Source organism: Entelurus aequoreus, linkage group LG21, assembly GCF_033978785.1.
Source record: "Entelurus aequoreus isolate RoL-2023_Sb linkage group LG21, RoL_Eaeq_v1.1, whole genome shotgun sequence".
In the NCBI taxonomy this organism is placed as follows: Eukaryota; Metazoa; Chordata; class Actinopteri; order Syngnathiformes; family Syngnathidae; genus Entelurus; species Entelurus aequoreus.
In genome coordinates, this window is record NC_084751.1 from 29101450 (window position 1) to 29120698 (window position 19249).

The 19249-nt window shown below is 39.4% G+C and overlaps 1 protein-coding gene across 1 annotated transcript in view; it reads left to right on the top strand.

Annotated features, from left to right (window-relative positions):
• The window catches only part of dcc (DCC netrin 1 receptor), a 563221-nt gene that overhangs the window by 115872 nt on the left and 428100 nt on the right, over nucleotides 1-19249 (top strand). The window contains exon 5 of the mRNA XM_062031404.1: nucleotides 13583-13737. Coding sequence (XP_061887388.1) covers nucleotides 13583-13737 — 155 coding nt within the window. The remainder of the gene's footprint in view (nucleotides 1-13582; nucleotides 13738-19249) is intronic.

A 19249-nucleotide genomic window follows, 5' to 3' on the forward strand; every position in this document is an offset into this window, starting at 1 on the left:
TCTGTGATCTTCTTTTAATTCTTTAAAAAAAAAATAGATTTAGTTATTTATTTATTTTTATTTTTAAATATATTTTATTAATATTATTTATTTATCCATTTATTTTTCCCCTACCTCAGGGGGGGGACTCGGCGGGGCGGTTGCTGGTTGTTCCATCTCCATCGTTGGGGTTTCTGTGGGTGGGGTGGGTGGTTCCTGTGGCCCCGTGCTGGGTGGTCCTGTGGCGGCCGACTTGGGTGGAGTGGCCGATAAATCTGAACAGCCGATATGGACATCTACTATATGATTTGCCTGAGAAGCTGGACAGGACAAAAAAAAAAAGTAACCCAATTTTTACCCAACTGCTGGTTCAGAAAAGAATGAACCCCTTATTTAAATTATTTTAACTCAACATTTTGGGTACATTTTTTTAATCAAATTTTTGCGTTGAATTACAAACCCCGTTTCCATATGAGTTGGGAAATTGTGTTGGATGTAAATATAAACCGAATACAATTCTGTGTGGAGTTTGCATGTCCTCCCCGTGACTGCGTGGGTTTCCTCCGGGTACTCCGGCTTCCTCCCACCTCCAAAGACATGCACTTGGGGATAGGTTGATTGGCAACACTAATTTGGCCCTAGTGTGTGAATGTGAGTGTGAATGTTGTCTGTCTATCTGTGTTGGCCCTGTGATGAGGTGGCGACTTGTCCAGGGTGTACCCCGCCTTCCGCCCGATTGTAGCTGAGATAGGCTCCAACGCCCCCCGCGTTGGATGGATGGGACAATGATTTACAAATCCTTTTCAACCCATATTCAATTGAATACACTACAAAGACAAGATATTTGATGTTCAAACTCATAAACTTTATTTTTTTTTTGCAAATAATAATTAACTTAGAATTTCATGGCTGCAACTCGTGCCAAAGTAGTTGGGAAAGGGCATGTTCACCACTGTGTTACATGGCCTTTCCTTTTAACAACACTCAGTAAACGTTTGGGAACTGAGGAGACACATTTTTTAAGCTTCTCAGGTGGAACATCAAATATGTTGTCTTTGTAGCATATTCAACTGAATATGGGTTGAAAATGATTTGCAAATCATTGTATTCCGTTTATATTTACATCCAACACAATTTCCCAACTCATATGGAAACGGGGTTTATATTTAACCAAAAAGTTGAGTTATGATAACTTAATGTTGGTTTATTCCCAAACAAACTATCGGGTTGAATTATTTAACCCAAAAGTTGAGTTATTTTAACTCAATGTTGGGTGATTGTAAACAATGTTAATGAGATTAATCCATATACAAATTCCCTTCAAGAAAAAAGTAACTTTTTAATTAAAAAAAGCCTTTTACCCAAAAATCGTTCATCATTTTGAAAACCCAGAAATTTAGTTAAAATAATACCCTTATAACCCAAAAAATAGATCGCTCTTCATAAAAATAACTCTAAATTTTAACCCAACACGAGCAACTCATAAATTGGGTTATCAAAATAACTCAGCATAACATATATGTAACTTCACGCATAACAAGTGATATTTATCTCTGGCGTCTTCTTATGGACTAAAAGCTGCTAATGAGTTGATGTTGAAAGTTATGAAAGGGAAAGTTGTCAGCACACACACACACACACACACACACACACACACACACACACACACACACACACACACACACACACACACACACGCACACACACACACGCACACACACACACGCACGGAGCAGATGTTCATTGAAATGAATGATAGCCCCCATTTCCATTTGAATGCTGAGTGGAAGTTATTATGCTGGAGCATCATTGATACTTAGAGACATAATGTGTGCATGCATGTGCTTACAAATGTATATAAATTGCAGCCATTACTTTTTTTTTCATTTTGACCAATTGCCACTCATTTTATGATCAGTTACAGACAATGTCCAAGTGATGCCTCGTGTGTGTGTGTCCAGACAAGGTAGACACTGGGGTGGGTTGTTCCGTATGCTGGGAGTCAGCTGGTTGCTGATGCACGATATTACCATGTGAATAGCTTCCCACAGCTGTTTCCCTCAGGAAGAATTGTAATAAATTGTGTCCTGTCTGTTCTCATTTAAAACACAAAGGAGCACAAAGAAAGACTTTTGTAAACACGTCTCTTTAGGTGTGCAGGTAAATTATGCTAAACCTGTGGTTTTCTTTCAGAAAATATTTAAATGTAAAACAACCACTCTGGTTGCTCCTCATCACAATATGTTTCTGTACTACAGCATGAAACAAAGATGCAACACTATTTTGTCATAAAATATAGTTCTAAGGCTGATAAAAGGTTAATAAAACATTACTATTTAAATTCGTAGACTACTGGGGTTTTCAGTAGCCTTTTCCACTTTTTCTTACTCTTGTGTTTACTCTCATACGATATTTCAGAATTTCACCTGAAAATATGGTTTCTTTTTTTCAGTCCAATTAAAGTGGAGATGTAACTACAAGCCACTTTAGACAGCCTCATTGTAATGCAGGACTGTCTTCAACTAAAGATTTTCCAATTCGAATCGGACTCGTTAGATTTTGTCTATAGTTGACAGTCGAATCTATGGCGTTGTTGTTTAAGGCCCCTTCTACACTAAACCGGCTAAGGTTATCCAGGGTAAATCCCACCTAACCTTATCCTCGCCCACACACACACAATGGTCGTTTAAGACCAACTGCCTCCCTCCGTCCGCCGGCGCAACGCGACCTAGTAGGCATGCGCATAAAATGCGCACGTCATAGTCCCCTCCAGTGTTGCTTTGTGTGCAAGTTCTTAAATTAAATTTAACTTATCTGAACAATTTCCAGTGTTGTGGTATTCCAATTAACTTGAATCCAGTGTGCTGTGGGGCCCTATAGTAGTGAATCACACCTGAGCCATCGTAAATTAATAAAATCTTTAATGGTAATGTAAAAGTAAACAATGTGATAAAGAACATTGTACGACAATCAATCTAGGGAACTAGATATCTGGTCAGGACACTCCTCATTTTGCCTTCACCTTCATTGTCCATTTGTTTTTGGTGACTTTATATACTCTGAACCTAGACGTTGAGTCCGCGACATACATGGCAGACAATAACTGATACGGTTTGCTTTGCCAGTCCAAATGCATTTGTTGTTTTCCTTAGTCTTCACTCGACGGCCAGGTAATACAAAGCACACACTACCTTTTTTATCACATCCACGGGAGCCCGCATTCTCGTTGTCTCCCCTTTGACAAATGGACAAAGTTTTTCGGTAAGTAGAATCACAGCTGACCCGGACATTCGAAAGTTCTCTTGCCGTCTGAGATGTGTAGTATCCGAAATTGCTGCAATCGCGCGTTTCCTTCACTTAAGGTATTCATGCGCGGTCTTTCTGACTTCACTTCCTCTCCAAACTCAGTTTTTAAACGACCGATGAGTCCATATAAGGCTAAAAGCCGGATTTGTATTTATTATTCAAGAAATACACGGCGCACTTACCCGTGTAAAAAATTATCCGAGGAGAGGAACCTTAAACGATGGTTTAGTGTGCTGACATGGGGCTTAGGCTGAATAATTATTAGTTTAAGGAGTTATCCGGCTTAATGTATACAGGGCCTAAGAGACATACACAGATGGTGAGACAGTGTACAAAGTTCGATGTAGCGCGGCCGTTGCGGTCCATAAAATCACAATCTCAATATTCTTGAGCGTCCGTTTTAATGAACTTTTTTTTTTTTACCATTTTTTTCAAAATAATACAATAAAATGATCCAGATTTATGTGGTAATAACAGCGGGGGTTTGCAGACTCGCCAAGGCATAGTGGTTTAAATTTGTGAGTTCCCGTCTTGTTGACAGTGAACAGTAGCGTGACTCTGTCTTTAAATTGTTTGAATCCTTCTCTGCATTTTGCTTCGTTCTTGCTTGAGTGTTGAGACGCAATAATCCTGTCTTGTCGCAGTTGTATGGATGCATTTTTTTTAAGGAGACATGCGTCAATGATCCGCTTCACACTGCAGCATTCACACTTTAAACCCTGCGGCTTAGAAGATGAAGCTGCTAATTTACTACACTGACAACCTATTAAAAAAATAATTTAATAAAAAAACAAGCACAGACACTGGGAGGGTGTTTTATTGTTTGTGCTATGGTGCCATCTTTTGGACAAATTCTCTCACTGCATGGGCTGCAGGGTCCTTACATTTATGGGTTGATATTTTGTTTTCTTTTCTTTTAGCGGTGTATAGTGTTTCTACTCGTGTGAATTATTTATTCATCACTCCAAGCAACGTTTGTAAGTTTCACAGTATAACCAAAACTGTTTATACTCACTAAACCGTCCCATGTGTGATGTATTCATGAATGCATTCATGCGTATTTATTTGTACATGCTATCATATGATGCTTGTACATTGATGGATTACCTAATATGCTAACACGCTTACGAGTGTCTGTTAGTGTTAACTTAAAACAACATTTTTTTGGTAATGTTTCAGTTTACAAATTCCTCAGTAAACTCACCATGATATCACCATGGAGTTATTGAGTCTGTTTAGCTGATTGGAAAGCTACCTTCCACAGACTTGTGTTTTGTTTGATTATCCATTTTTACTGCAGTGGTTCAGTCACCGTTTGGAAACAATTAAGGTATAAACATTTACAGAATATTACTGTGTAAATAACTCATTTCACAACATATATACTTGTGGTTTATAATCTGGTGCGGCTAGTATATTGACAAATATTATTTTTTTCTAAAATTTAGTGGGTGCATCTTATATAGTCCGGAAAATACGGTATGTCTTTTTTTTTCTAGGGTTCTAAAGATTAAAAAAACGCCTACAAGATGCAGTTAACATTGCAGCTAATGGGAGTCACCAATGTTGCCTTCAAAGCCCTCTAAAACAATGTCTAAAACCTCCATTGTTTTATATACATGCTGTAAGTATGCATACAATGTAGTAGCAGACACATTCATAGTATGTAATATATACAAAATTTACCATATTTTGGCCATTTTAAGCAAGCTTCTTTCCTGCACAAATTGATTTCAGTACTCATAGCAACATACTTCCTACTTCCGTCAACAAACGGAGCCGAGAGAGTCAGGACCAGCATGACTTGGTGGTGTAAATGTGGAGCTTGCCAAGCTATGCTGCCAGAAATGGAGTGATTCTGATGCACTGAATTGTACACTCTGTTATTATTGATGGAAAGGCTTTAAACAATTACTTACAATGTTCGCGTTCAGGATGCCGACCGATAGGATGGCTAAATGTTTCAGCAAAAGACGTGTACTCCGACTTGAGCTGGTAAATTCAGACTAGTCTTTGGGTATAACATGTTGAGAACAAACTATCATCTTGCTAAGTCTTTCGACCAAAGTCGCCAGGTCCAAGTTGACTATTCATTGCTTAAGTGGGTCTGGAGTTTTAGTTGGTAACGAGTGGAATCTGAAAGTTGACCAACTTTTCGGCTTATGACCACAACCTTGTACAATACGGGTGCAAGGTTTGATTGGTAATCTAGCATTAACCATTACAAACTCAAAATTGATTCAGCTGCTTAGCAGAAGCTAGCTTACCTCTTGTTAATGCCGTAGCCGTGTGAGTGTCTCTTTGAGCAAGGCCGTGTGTTACTATGCTGGAAAAATTGGTCCTTAGTGTTTGCTCTTACAATAATGTTGCAACAGCTTGGTTACTATGCAGGTTACGGAAGGCTCTTTTTAGATGCATTTTTAGAGTGATTTAGAGGCAGGATGGATTACACCCATTATCCCCATTTCTAACTACCTAAAACGAGCCAATTATTAATAATTGTAATAAAAAAAACAAACATATATGTCCTTGTCTCTTATGAGATTTGTCAAAATGTCAAAAAAAGTGCAGTTCCCCTTTAAAAGTTCTGTTTCGTCCAAATGTTTGTGACACCGGAATTTGTGTGTGTGTGTTTGTGTGCTATATTAACTGTCAAAAAATAATTCATATCAATTGATAGACTGAACATTATGTGTGTGTTTCACGTTTAGTCATTTAGTTCAATGATGGCCTCACAGTCCAGATGTAATTGTTGTATGTCTGTAAAGTCTGTTAGTACTTGCATGATGTCCAAACACAACTCATATTTGAGGAGCCCTTCCACTGCGATCATTATTTTCTTCTCTTGCACTCAAGCAAACAAGACAACAATGTGCATTTTGATGTTAATACAGAGTGGCATTATGGTCCTTTCATCCTCATCTCAGTGGATGTATCCAGGTGGTTCAAATTAAGCTATCACAATGTTTTTCTGGAAGTCATTTACATTTCATTAGGTGTGTTGTACACTGAATTCAAACTTCCAAGTGCAATATAATTTTTCACTGGACGTATTCCAGCCTCAGAAGCGGGTAGAAGCCAAAGTACTTTGGTCGGTGGGGAAATACTTGCCAACCGAGTTTTGACAGAGAATGCCCAAATTGAATAGTTGTTCCACCCAAAGTGCGTATGTTGGATGAATGTGCGCAGCAACAGACTTAAGTGAAGCGGGTGAATTCTGCGTTGTAGCCACACAATTCACAATTGTGTAGCTTTTGTCACTTAAGCACATGGGAGAATGGGGCCTTTATAGCACATGTTAACCATAATGGAAAACAATTAGAAATGTTGATTATATATCTTTGTATATTGGCCATTTAATTGTACAGTGAACGAAGTTTGTAATTTATAAAATGAAAAGTACATCCAGCCTTGACCTCGTACTACATAATTGTGATTTAGTGTTCTACTGTGTTGTTAGGGCCCAAGCAGCGGAGCAAGCCCGCAGGGGCGATGCAGAGCACTAAAAGGGCCTTATTAAAATTGCTATGTTTTTTTCTTCTATATGTTCGGACGCCTTTTTGAGACCCTTAACATGCACAAAAAGTTCCCATATTTTGTTGGTACGTCAGGTATGGCGAAACATTTAATATTTTTCAGGTCCCGAAAGTGAAATTTCAAAATTGGCTCAGTGCCACTTTTAAAATTAGAAACAATTATCCCCTCCCACCAGTTTAATGTATCGACACGGAAATTGCAGGAGACACACATGAAAGTCTCAGGAAACCATAACTAAAAACGAACAGAAAGTCGGTCATTTTGTTTTTCACCTTCAATTTTTCGGCAAAAAAAGCAGTCATACTTTTACTTACTCCTCCTAGGGATTTTGACCAAATGAGTCGCAGTTAAATTACAGCTACTACACATATAGTCAGTGATAAATTACGAAATAACATTTCCTACGCCATAATATGTGGGCATAATACAGCACCAAAATGGCTACGATGGTTTTGATGGCCATTTTTCTGCTCAAAAAAAGGGGTCTTACTTTAACGATGAAAAACATGGATGTGGGCGTAACATAGCAGCAAACTTTGATCTGATGGCTCACCACAAAACACGAAACGTTAATAACTCAGGTCCACAAGATCAGACCTTGATCATAATTGGTACAAATGATGATGAAGATATCTTTAAGTGCTGTGTTGGTCAGTACATATTTTGTAGTGTATTATATTAAACTGATGGGCAATGATACATTGTGAATAAATATTATCGAAGACATAGAATGTGGGCGTGGAATAGGGCCAAAACTTTGATCCACAAAACATGAAATCGTTAACTCGACTGCACAAGTTCAGCTCTTTGTCCTAATTGGTAGAAATGATGTTGATGACAACATGAAGGGCTATGTGGGTCAGTACCTGTTCATAGCCATTCAAAGTGGGCGGAGCCTGGCGGTGAAATCTGTCCCACACAATTAGCAATCTAACTGTCATTACTGCACTTTGGATGATCGGATCTCCTTCCTAACATGAGGCTTTAAAGTCGGGGTCTGATCATGCCTGGACGTTAATTTCGACACTACCCTTGCCCCCTTGTGTTGAAGTATTATAACAGTCATAACTTCCTTTGACATTCTCCATTACATTATCTTACTGACATTTTTGATGGTGGGTTGGGGTGTTGGGTGGGACTTAACTACATGCCAACTGCCTAAAAAACAACCTAAAAAAATCCCCCAAAAAACATCAGAAATAACTTTGTTCGTATGCTCCAATCTTCCTGAAATGTTTGATGTTGTGTCGGATTGATGGGTTGGATGCAACTGCATTACTGCAGAGGCTCCGATCTTCCTGACATTTTTGATGGTGGGTCAGTTTGTTGGCCTCGGACTTAACCGCAAGCGCCATGTGTGCTGGCCAATTTGCACAAACCTTGCGGTGCAACGTGGGCGAGGTTTTGTTCAACACTGCTCGCAGGTTTAGTATTGCATTAGTATTTTCTGATTGTATGAGGTTTGGGATGTTGGCAGTCCAACTAAGCATGTGTGATGTTTTCATGGCCAGTGGTTTAACAAACTGTACTGACACCAAACAAGTACTTTTTGGCGTCCTTTGAATCTACTGCATAAAGAAACATGGGATAAATAATAGTACAAAGTATAATGTTTTAATGGTAAAGTCATGACCATAGTGAGGAAGAAACCAGACTACACTGATGTCATTGAGGATCAGCATTTGAACTGTGAGTAGTCATGAAAAGTAAAAAAAAAAAACATTTCTGAACCTCAACAGAGATAACAATGAGCCTGAAGGGCATAGTGCCATCACGGCAAGGGTGCCAGCTTTCCAAAACAACAAATATTCAGCCCGTCAGCAGACAACGATCTAACACCCAGGAATGTCATGTTGTCGTCAGACACATGTTTTGTTTAGAATGCATGACTTCTTGAACACAGTTACTTCAAAACAAAAGCAAATAACTCTGTGTTTTTAGGAAGTAAATAAAACATGAGTGCTTAAGGTAAAATGATGGATACAACACAGACCAAGTAGAACAATCAGAATACTTTTCTAATATTTTTTGGGCAAAAACACGAGTAACGATGTGTGATAATGTATGCAGTACATAGTACATTGTTCATAGTGAATGTATTATTCATTTGAAAATAATGTAACTTGCCACTTTTATTGTGCACACTGCCACAAATGCGGTACTTTGGATTGAACCAAAGAACATAAATTAATTTCAAGTCATTGAAAGGGTGAACTTTTGTGGCCTTTGGAGGCTGGTAAACAGTCATCCTGCACACCAATAGGTTGTTCACCCTTTCAGTGGCAAAACAACTTTTTAGTGGCCACTTTTTCCAATGAGACATTCTTTTGGGGAGAGGTATAAGGACATTGGTCTAAACCAGAGACAGGTGATGACACACATCTGTTTCGAGGGAGCCCTATCTAGTTTGACATACAGTACATGGGCTCTTTCACACTTACATCTATTTCCTGACATCTTTCCCCCAAATATTGTCTCATTCTACAGGAAGAGTGACCTTGAAAAAGTTGTTTTGTCACTAAGAAGGCAAATAATCTATTATGCCATAACAGCAACTAGGGATGGGTACCTTTCACATTTACCAATATGCTACCAATTCCCAATATCTGGTAATTGATACAAAACTCAACGGTAGCAATTTTCAGTACTTTGGTGTGTTCATGTGATAATAAATGTTTTTTTTTTTTAATAACAACATGTCACTTTTAACATTTAACACTTAGCTAATAAAAATGACTGTGCTGTCCAATTACATCTTAAATTTTTAAACTTTCAGTCGCGAGTATGAATTAGTATGCATTTCAGTTTTGTCCGAGCTGTTTTGGCGTAGTCAGGAATTAGTCTTTGCCATTAAGTTGAATGTGCCAGTTTTATCTTGTGTTGAGTCTAACAAAGTGTTTAGACTGTAAGAATTGTATTTAATACACACCAGCTGTTTAATACATACATCTTAGTTGTAATTTTGATGACCAAATTTCAAAGTGTTGAAATGGCCATGGAAAATTTCTAATACTAATCAGTAGCATGTATATGGCATATAAGAAACATGGATTTTTAGTTTTGAGCGTTTTCTATTGGGCATGCTTGCTTTGTTGGCATGGGAAATTGCAACATTGCCAAGAGGCAGTCCGCTACGAATACAACTGTTTGCCCGCCAATTGCTTGAGTCAGTGCTGAGCCTGCAACCAGACGTGACATCATTTGCAACAAAGGTATCGAAATATTGTCATGTTTACGTGAATTAATAGTATAGACGTAATTCTGTCAGTAGCCTACCTATAAAAGTACCAAATTTTTTACCCATCTTTAATAGCGACAACATCCAGATTGTTACCCGGCTCACCAAAAATACAGGGAAACTCCACCCCTGAAACTTGGAAATGTATGCATCTTTTGGATGAAAGGTGAAACACAGTTTATTTTATTCAGTTGTTGCCAATTAACATGAATTGATGACTGATAATCCACATAAATATGTCACTTTGGATTTTCATAGGTTAAGAGAATTAGTGTGCCTTTACAAATGCAAAAGGGAAGACAGAGGGGAGGCTGACGTACACTGGACAGTACGATGTAAAAATTTGTAAAATGTATAAGTAAATGAACAATTAGTGGAACCAGGTCATAGACGTAGGAACATTGAAAGAAAGAAAAGAGGAGTCTGAGTTTAAACGTAGGGTAGCTGTATGTGTTTTCTATCAACATGTCATTATCAGTAGGTAAAACTTTATTACTGCAGTAATGCTCTAATTAAGAGCTAATCATTTCCTTTAAACTGGACTGCACCAACAACGACACACTGAGGCACCATTAACTCTGACTAAAACACAGCCTGAGACACACAAAAACAGAATGTTCCGCAGAGCGTCTAAATCAGTACTGATCAGTAAAACTGCTCAATGGAACCACTGGACGGAAGAACAACTCTATGTATAATGCATTTTGCTTTCCAGATGGAGTAGTATTAGTCATTAAAAATGAGCCAGCCTTGCAATTTGCATGAACTTGCAGGTTTGACTTTTTGGCTTGATTTTAGTATATTTATTATTATCATGCCAAGTGCAGAGGGGACAACTTAATCTTTGTCTCCTGAGGGTGTTTGATTTTTGGGATCACATCTGGCTTGAGTATTTTACATTTTTCCTTCCAAACTCCGACCAACACACTTCTTCTTTGAAGTCAGAATCATGAAAATTATCGGTGCAAATTATACTCCTCTTTTGGACAAATTCGCTCACTGCATGGGCTGCAGGGTCCTTACATTTACGGGTTGAGATTTTTTAAAATGTCCTTTTAGCCGTCTATAGCGTTTCTACTCGTGTGAATTATTTTTTCATCACTCCAAGCAACGTTTATAAGTTTCACAGTATAACTAAAACTGTTTATAAAGTTAAAGTTAAAGTTAAAGTACCAATGATTGTCACACACACTAGGTGTGGTGAAATTTGTCCTCTGCATTTGACCCATCCCCTTGTTCACCCCCTGGGAGGTGAGGGGAGCAGTATACCCGCTAAACCGTCCAATGTGTGATGTATTCATGAGTGTATTCATGCGTATTTATTTGTACGTGCTTTCGTATGATGCTTGTGTCGTTAGCGTTACCTAATATGCTAACACGTTTACGAGTGTCTGTGTTAGTGTTAACTTAAAACAGCATTCTTTTTGTATTGTTTCAGTTTACAAATTCGTCAGTAAACTCACCATGACATCACCATGAAGTTATTGAATCTGTTTAGCTGATTGGAGAGCTAGCTTCCACAGCTAGTCGGTCCATGACGATGACTTGTGTTTTGTTTGATCAGCCGTTTTTTACTGCTGTGGTAGAGTCATCATTTGTAACAATTAAGGTATGTAAATAAACATTTACAGAATATTACTGTGTAAATGACATTTCACAACGTATATATTTGTGGTTTGTAATCTGGTGCGGCTAGCATATTAAAAAATATGTTTTTCTTCTAAAATTTAGTGGGTGCATCTTATATACCGGTGCGCTCTATAGTCCGGAAAATATGGTATGTCTTTTTTTTCTAGGGTTCTAAAGATTAAAAAAACGCCTACAAGATGCAGTTAACGTTGCAGCTAATGGGAGTCACCAATGTTGCCTTCAAAGCCCTCTAAAACAATGTATAAAACCTCCATTGTTTTATATACATGCTGTAAGTATGTATAAAATGTAGTAGCAGAAACATTCATAGTATGTAATATATGCAACATTTACCGTATTTTGGCCATTTTAAGCAAGCTTCTTTCCTGCGCGCATTGATTTCAGTACTCATAGCAACATACTTCCTACTTCCGTCAACAAACGGAGCCGAGAGAGTCAGGACCGGCATGACTTGGTGGTGTAAATGTGGAGCTTGCTGTCAGCTATGCTGACAGAAATGGAATGATTCTGCTGCACTGAGTGGCACACTCTGTTATTATTGATGGAAATGCTTTAATGTGCCTGGCAAGGAAGACATCGCTCAAATAAACTTCATCACAACGAAAGACAAATTGTTTGCGCTAAAAAACTTTGCAGCTGTAGAAACTTTTTTCCATCTACCCAAAATGAACTGAAAAAAACTTACGCAGACAGTGGTCCATCGAGTAAGTTACTATAATATGTATCATGATACATGCTGCACGTAGTGCTTGTTACAACTACACTACACTGTCAAGCTAGCTGTGTACAAACCAAAAAACTAGCCGCCCTAGTGCCATGCATTTATTCGACAACAACAAACATGTACTTACAATGTTCGTGTTCAGGATGCCGACCGATAGGATGGCTGAATCTTTCAGCAAAAGACGTGTACTCTGACTTGAGCTGGTAAATTCAGACTAGACCTTGGGTATAAAATGTTGAGAACAAACTAGCATCTTGCTTAATCTTTCAACCAATGTCGCCAGGTCCAAGTTGACTATTCATTGCTTTAGTGGGTCTGGAGTTTTAGTTGGTAACGAGTGGAATCTGAAAGTTGACCAACTTTTCGGCTTATGACCACAACCTTGTACAATACGGGTGCAAGGCATGATTGGTAATCTGTATGTCTCTGGTTCAGTCCGTCTCACTTTAGGTGTGTCAATTTGATTGGCGAGGTCCATACTTTGTGCATATTCCCATCATTTAGAAATAAATGCAGACTGAACCTTTCTTTAGTTGTAATTAGTTGTACAACCTGAAATATTTGTTAATTCCTTCAAATACTGCGAGAAAATATTGTGATTCAGGATAAAGATGCTACCAAAATACATACTACAGAAAATAACGTTGCGTCAGTCTTTTGTAAGTGACGTCAGCAGGCTGATGCAGGCCCGCCCACATTTTGGAGCTAAAAGTCTGTGTTCCAAAATGTGCTGAAACTCATTTGAAAACGAGCCTAAAATCGCTACTCGTTTCTATTTTTCTATTCTAATTTGGGGGCAGTTTTATCTGTAGACATCAGGTTTAGGTCCAGACCTATGAAATAATTGCCAATGTTTTTAGCATAAAAGGGGCACTTTAAAACTAATATGTGCTTTCACGTCAGGGTCTCTCAAAGTCTCCTGTAACCCAAGAAAAAACAGTCACACAGTTTGAGAATGAATACTGTCATAATTAGAGGAACCATTTACAAATCTTTGTTGAATATGTTTTTGTTTCTGCATAAGCTCTGACATTTAACACATCATCAAGAAAAAGCCACCAAAGAGTTGCTGAGTTCTTAGAACAGACTCGTGTGGGACTTGTACTATTCCTTTGATGCTTATTTCTGTCTGGTGTTTATTTTTACAGTTCCGCCTCAGTTCCTCAACTATCCAACCAACACATATGCCTACGAATCCACCGACATCGAGCTGGAGTGCGCAGTGACAGGAAACCCAGCACCGACCATCCGCTGGTTAAAGAATGGAGAGGAAGTTATCCCTAGTGACTACTTCCAAATAGTGGTGAGCCAAGCTGAGCCAAGACGAAAACACACACGCACACACACACACACACACACACACACGCACCCACTCTCACACACACACACACACACACACACACACACACACACACACACACACACACACACACACACACACACACACACACACACACACACACACACACACACACACACACACACACACACACACACACACACACACACACACACAACGAAAAGTCCAATGATTGCATTCAATTCAGTTCATGTCATATGTGGAACAGGTTTGGAAGCATGCTCCATACCTTTACATATTAAAGGGGATTGACATTTTCCCATATGGGCAAACACTTTGGTGATAATGTTATGATGAAAAAGTTTATAAAACTGCCCAAACTATGTGGAGTTTCTGAATCGCTTTTGGCTTTAGTCTTTACAATGTTTTGTGGAATATAGTTGGGACAAGGATATAAACAATAAACACAGCTGTATCTGTAATAGTAGTACATCTTAGTGTAGCGTGGCTCAGATCGTAGGGCGGTAATCCAGAAACTGGAGTATCAATCAATTAATCAATCACAATTTATTTATATAGCCCTTAATCACAAGTGCTTTAAAGGGTTTCACAAACCACAAGGACATCCGGTGTTCTTAACCCACATCCAGGCAAGGAAACACTTCAAAAGCCCAAACTGGAATAAGATGACACCTTGGGAAGGGACCACAGATGTGGGTACACACCTTCAGGGTGACCGTCTGCAATGGATGCCGAATGGGTACACTTATTGAATTATTACATTAATAGACAATGTGAGAGTCGAGTCCATCGGGAAACTAACAGAGGATCGTAGGGGAATATTCTTGCAGTAGACAAGTTGGCAACGCAAAGACGTCACCAGCTGTGCATTGAAGAGTGGCCCACCCCGGTTCACGACTTGAATCAGCCAGCGCTTCTTCCAGACTGGTACCACTCGAGAAATTATCCATGACCACCTGGTATCCTCTCCATGCAGGAGATGGGGGCAGAGCAGAAAAGAAAAGCGGCACGTCAACTGGTTTAAACAGGATCTATCCAAAAGTTAGGGTATATAAATGAGTTTCAAGGTGGGACTTGAATGCTTTTCCTGAAGTAGCATCTCTAACTTTTGCCAATAGAGCATTCCAGAGTACTGGAGCCCGAATACAAAACGCTTAAGAGCCTGTAGACTTTTTTGGGCTCTGGGAAGCACTAAAAAGCCGATGTTCTTGGAATGCAGATTTCAGGATTTAATATATGGCACAATACAATCAGAAACATAATTCTGAATGTAAGTAATAAAACCTTAAAAATCCCACATGAAGTGTACCGGTAGCCAGTTCAGGTAGGCCAATATAGGCGTAATATAATCGAACTTTCTTGTTAATTGTCAAAAGTCGAGCAGCCACATTTTATACTAATTGCAATCTTTTAATGCTACACGGTGAGATTCGAAAATAAAATATTACAGTAATCGAGACGAGATGTAACAAGCGTATGTATAATGATCTCACTGTCATTGGTGAACAAAATGTACATATTGTAGCAATATTACGGAGATTAAGAAGGCTGTTTTAGTAACATTTCTAATGTGTACCTCAAACGAGAGAGTTGGGTCGAAAATAATACAACGATTCTACACCGAGTCGCTTTGGAAAATTGTTTTTTTTGGTCAAAATTTAAGGTGGTATCCTTAAAAAGGAGCTTGTTTCCAGCAGGACTGATAATCGACATCTCTGTTTTTTTGGCATTAAGATGCAAAAAGTTGCCGCACATGCATTGTTTAATTTAATTAAAGGGGTCATATTAGGATTTTTTTTCACATTTAAAACACTTAGAATATGTTTGACAAACGATCTTCAAGCCTCTTTCTAATTGTCTCTTTAGGATATGCCGTTTTGTGTGCGGTGTGCGTGCCTCCACATGTAGATTTTAGCGCTTCCATATCGAGTCTACTGACAGGTATTAATCAGAACTAAATGCTGCTTTGTATTAAAATGGCAACAGTGGAGGACCCATGTGCATGTACAAGCCAATCTGCCCCACAACAAGAGGATAGACAAAAAGGAGCTCTTCGAGTAAATCTCTACCATATATGGAGATATCTGCTTAAGTCAAAATGGGGCAAATTTCAAACGACTCCTATCATGTATCAAGGAAGGCAAGATGTTTTTTTTAAATATCTCTGCCATGCTTCCATGGTTTGATTTACATTTTTGGGGGCTTATGCAGAACCCACATTCCCAAATCTGGCATGTTGAACAGCTTCAGGGGGATGTAAAGTTGAGTGTCATCAGCATAACAGTGAAAGCTAACACTATATTTGCGTATGATTTTGCCAAGGGGCAGCATATGAATGCTGAAAAGTACAGGGCCAAGAAACAAATCGTGTGGAACTCCGCAAGTGACTTCAAAGGGTAACTGCTGCTTCCTTACTTAGTACTAATCAGCAATAATTCTGAGGTTATTGAGGGAAGACTCATAGTGAAAGGCCTACTGAAATGAAATTTTCTTATTTAAACGGGGATAGCAGATCCATTCTATGTGTCATACTTGATCATTTCGCCATATTGCCATATTTTTGCTGAAAGGATTTAGTAGAGAACATCAACGATAAAGTTCGCAACTTTTGGTCGCTGATAAAAAAGCCTTGCCTGTACCGGAAGTAGCGTGACGTCACAGGTTGTGGAGCGCCTCACATCTGCACATTGTTTACAATCATTCCCACCTGCAGCGAGAGCGATTCGGACCAAGAAAGCGACGATTACCCCATTAATTTGAGCGAGGATGAAAGATTTGTGGATGAGGAAAGTGAGAGTGAAGGATTAGAGGGCAGTGGAAGCAATTCAGATAGGGAAGATACTGTGAGAGGCGGGTGGGACCTGATATTCAACTGGGAATGACTAAAACAGTAAATAAACACAAGACATATATATACTCTATTAGCCTCAACACAACCAGGCTTATATTTAATATGCCACAAATTAATCCCCATAACAAACACCTCCCCCCTCCCGTCCATATAACCCACCAATACAACTCAAACACCAGCACAACACACTCAATCCCACAGCCCAAAGTACCGTTCACCTCCGTAAAGTTCATGCAGCACATATATTTCCCCAAAGTTACGTACGTGACATGCACATAGCGGCACGCACATACGGGCAAGCGATCATACCTAGACGTTTTCAGCAGAATATTTCGCGGGAAATTTAAAATTGCACTTTACTAATCTAACCCGGTCGTATTGGTATGTGTTGTAATGTGAAGATTTCATCATTGATATATAAACTATCAGACTGCGTGGTCGGTAGTAGTGGGTTTCAGTAGGCCTTTAATGGCTGACTATGCAGAATAAAGCCCTAATAAGTACTTAATAATGACTATTTAAGAGCCAATATGTTACTAATATGTATTTTAATAAGCAACTACCGTATTTTTCGGATTATAAGTCGCAGTTTTTTTCATAGTTTGGCCGTGGGTGCAACATTTACCGTATTTTCCGCACTGTAAGGTGCACCGGATTATAAGGCGCACCTTCAATGAATGGCATATTTTAAAACTTTGTTCATGTATAAGGTGCACCGCATTATAAGGTACACCACATTATAAGGCGCATAGAATAGACGCTACAGTAGAGGCTGGGGTTACGTTATGCATCCATTAGATGGAGCTGCGCTAAAGGGAATGTCAACAAAACAGTCAGATAGGTCAGTCAAACTTTATTAATAGATTACAAACCAGCGTTCTGGCAACTCTGTTCACTCTCAAAATGAATAAACAGCTGTTTTATTATTTTCCCGGAGGTAAAGTCAGTGACGTGGTGTTTTGTTTATATTTTAAAGGCCTACTGAAATGAAATTTTCTTATTAAACGGGGATAGCAGATCCATTCTATGTGTCATACTTGATCATTTCGCGATATTGCCATATTTTTGCTGAAAGGATTTAGTAGAGAACATCGACGATAAAGTTCGCAACTTTTGGTCGCTGATAAAAAAAGCCTTGCCTGTACCGGAAGTAGCGTGACGTCGCAGGTTGAAGGGCTCCTCACATTTCCCCATTGTTTACACCAGCAGCGAGTGCGATTCGGACCGAGAAAGCGACGATTACCCCATTCATTTGAGCCAGGATGAAAGATTCGTGGATGAGGAACGTGAGAGTGAAGGACTAGAGTGCAGTGCAGGACGTATCTTTTTTCGCTCTGACCGTAATTTAGGTACAAGGGCTCATTGGATTCCACACTTTCTCCTTTTTCTATTGTGGATCACGGATTTGTATTTTAAACCACCTCGGATACTATATCCTCTTGAAAATGAAAGTCGAGAACATGAAATGGACATTCACAGTGACTTTTATCTCCACGACAATACATCGGTGAAGCACTTTAGCCTCGGAGCTAACGTGATAGCATCGTGCTTAAATGCAGATAGAAACAAAATAAATAAGCCCCTGACTGGAAGGATAGACAGAAGATCAACAATACTACCAAACACTGGACCTGTAACCACACGGTTAATGCTGTCCAACCTGGCGAAGCCTAGCAATGCTGTTGCTAACGACGCCATTGAAGCTAACTTAACTACGAGACCTCGACAGAGCTATGCTAAAAACATTAGCTATCCACCTACGCCAGCCCTCATCTGCTCATCAACACCCGTGCTCACCTGCGTTCCAGCGATCGACGGCACGATGAAGGACTTCACCCAATCATCAATGCGGTCGGCGGCTAGCGTCGGATAGCGCGTCTGCTATCCAACTCAAAGTCCTCCTGGTTGTGTTGCTGCAGCCGGCCGCTAATACACCGATCCCACCTACAGCTTTCTTCTTTGCATTCTTCATTGTTCATTAAACAAATTGCAAAAGATTCACCAACACATATGTCCAGAATACTGTGGAATTTTGCGATGAAAACAGAGCTGTTTGTATTGGGATACAATGTGTCCCAATACTTCCGCTTCAACCATCGACGTCACGCGCAAACGTCATCATACCTAGACGTTTTCAAGCGGAAGTTTCCCGGGAAATTTAAAATTGCACTTTATAAGTTAACCCGGCCGTATTGGCATGTGTTGCAATGTTAAGATTTCATCATTGATTTATAAACTATCAGACTGCGTGGACGGTAGTAGTGGGTTTCAGTAGGCCTTTAACAACAGCAAGGTATAACATGTAGTGCAACATTTATATCACATAGTGGAGGGAAACGTTTGCCTGATTCAATAAACAAGTAAAAAACAGTGATACTGTTACGGTAAATCAAACGTTAGTGCAGGGGTCACCAACGCGGTACCCACGGGCACCAGGTAGCCCTTAAGGACCAGATGAGTCGCCCGCTGGCCTGTTCTAAAAATAGCTCAAATAGCAGCACTTACCAGTGAGCTGGCATTTACAGAGAAAAAAAGTGCTGCACTTTCCCTCTGTGCAGATGGTGCTGAAAGACAATGCTTCTGCATCTGAGGCTTTTGACAAAGTTGCAGAAAAGTACTCTCAGGTCATAAACAGAGTTGGGC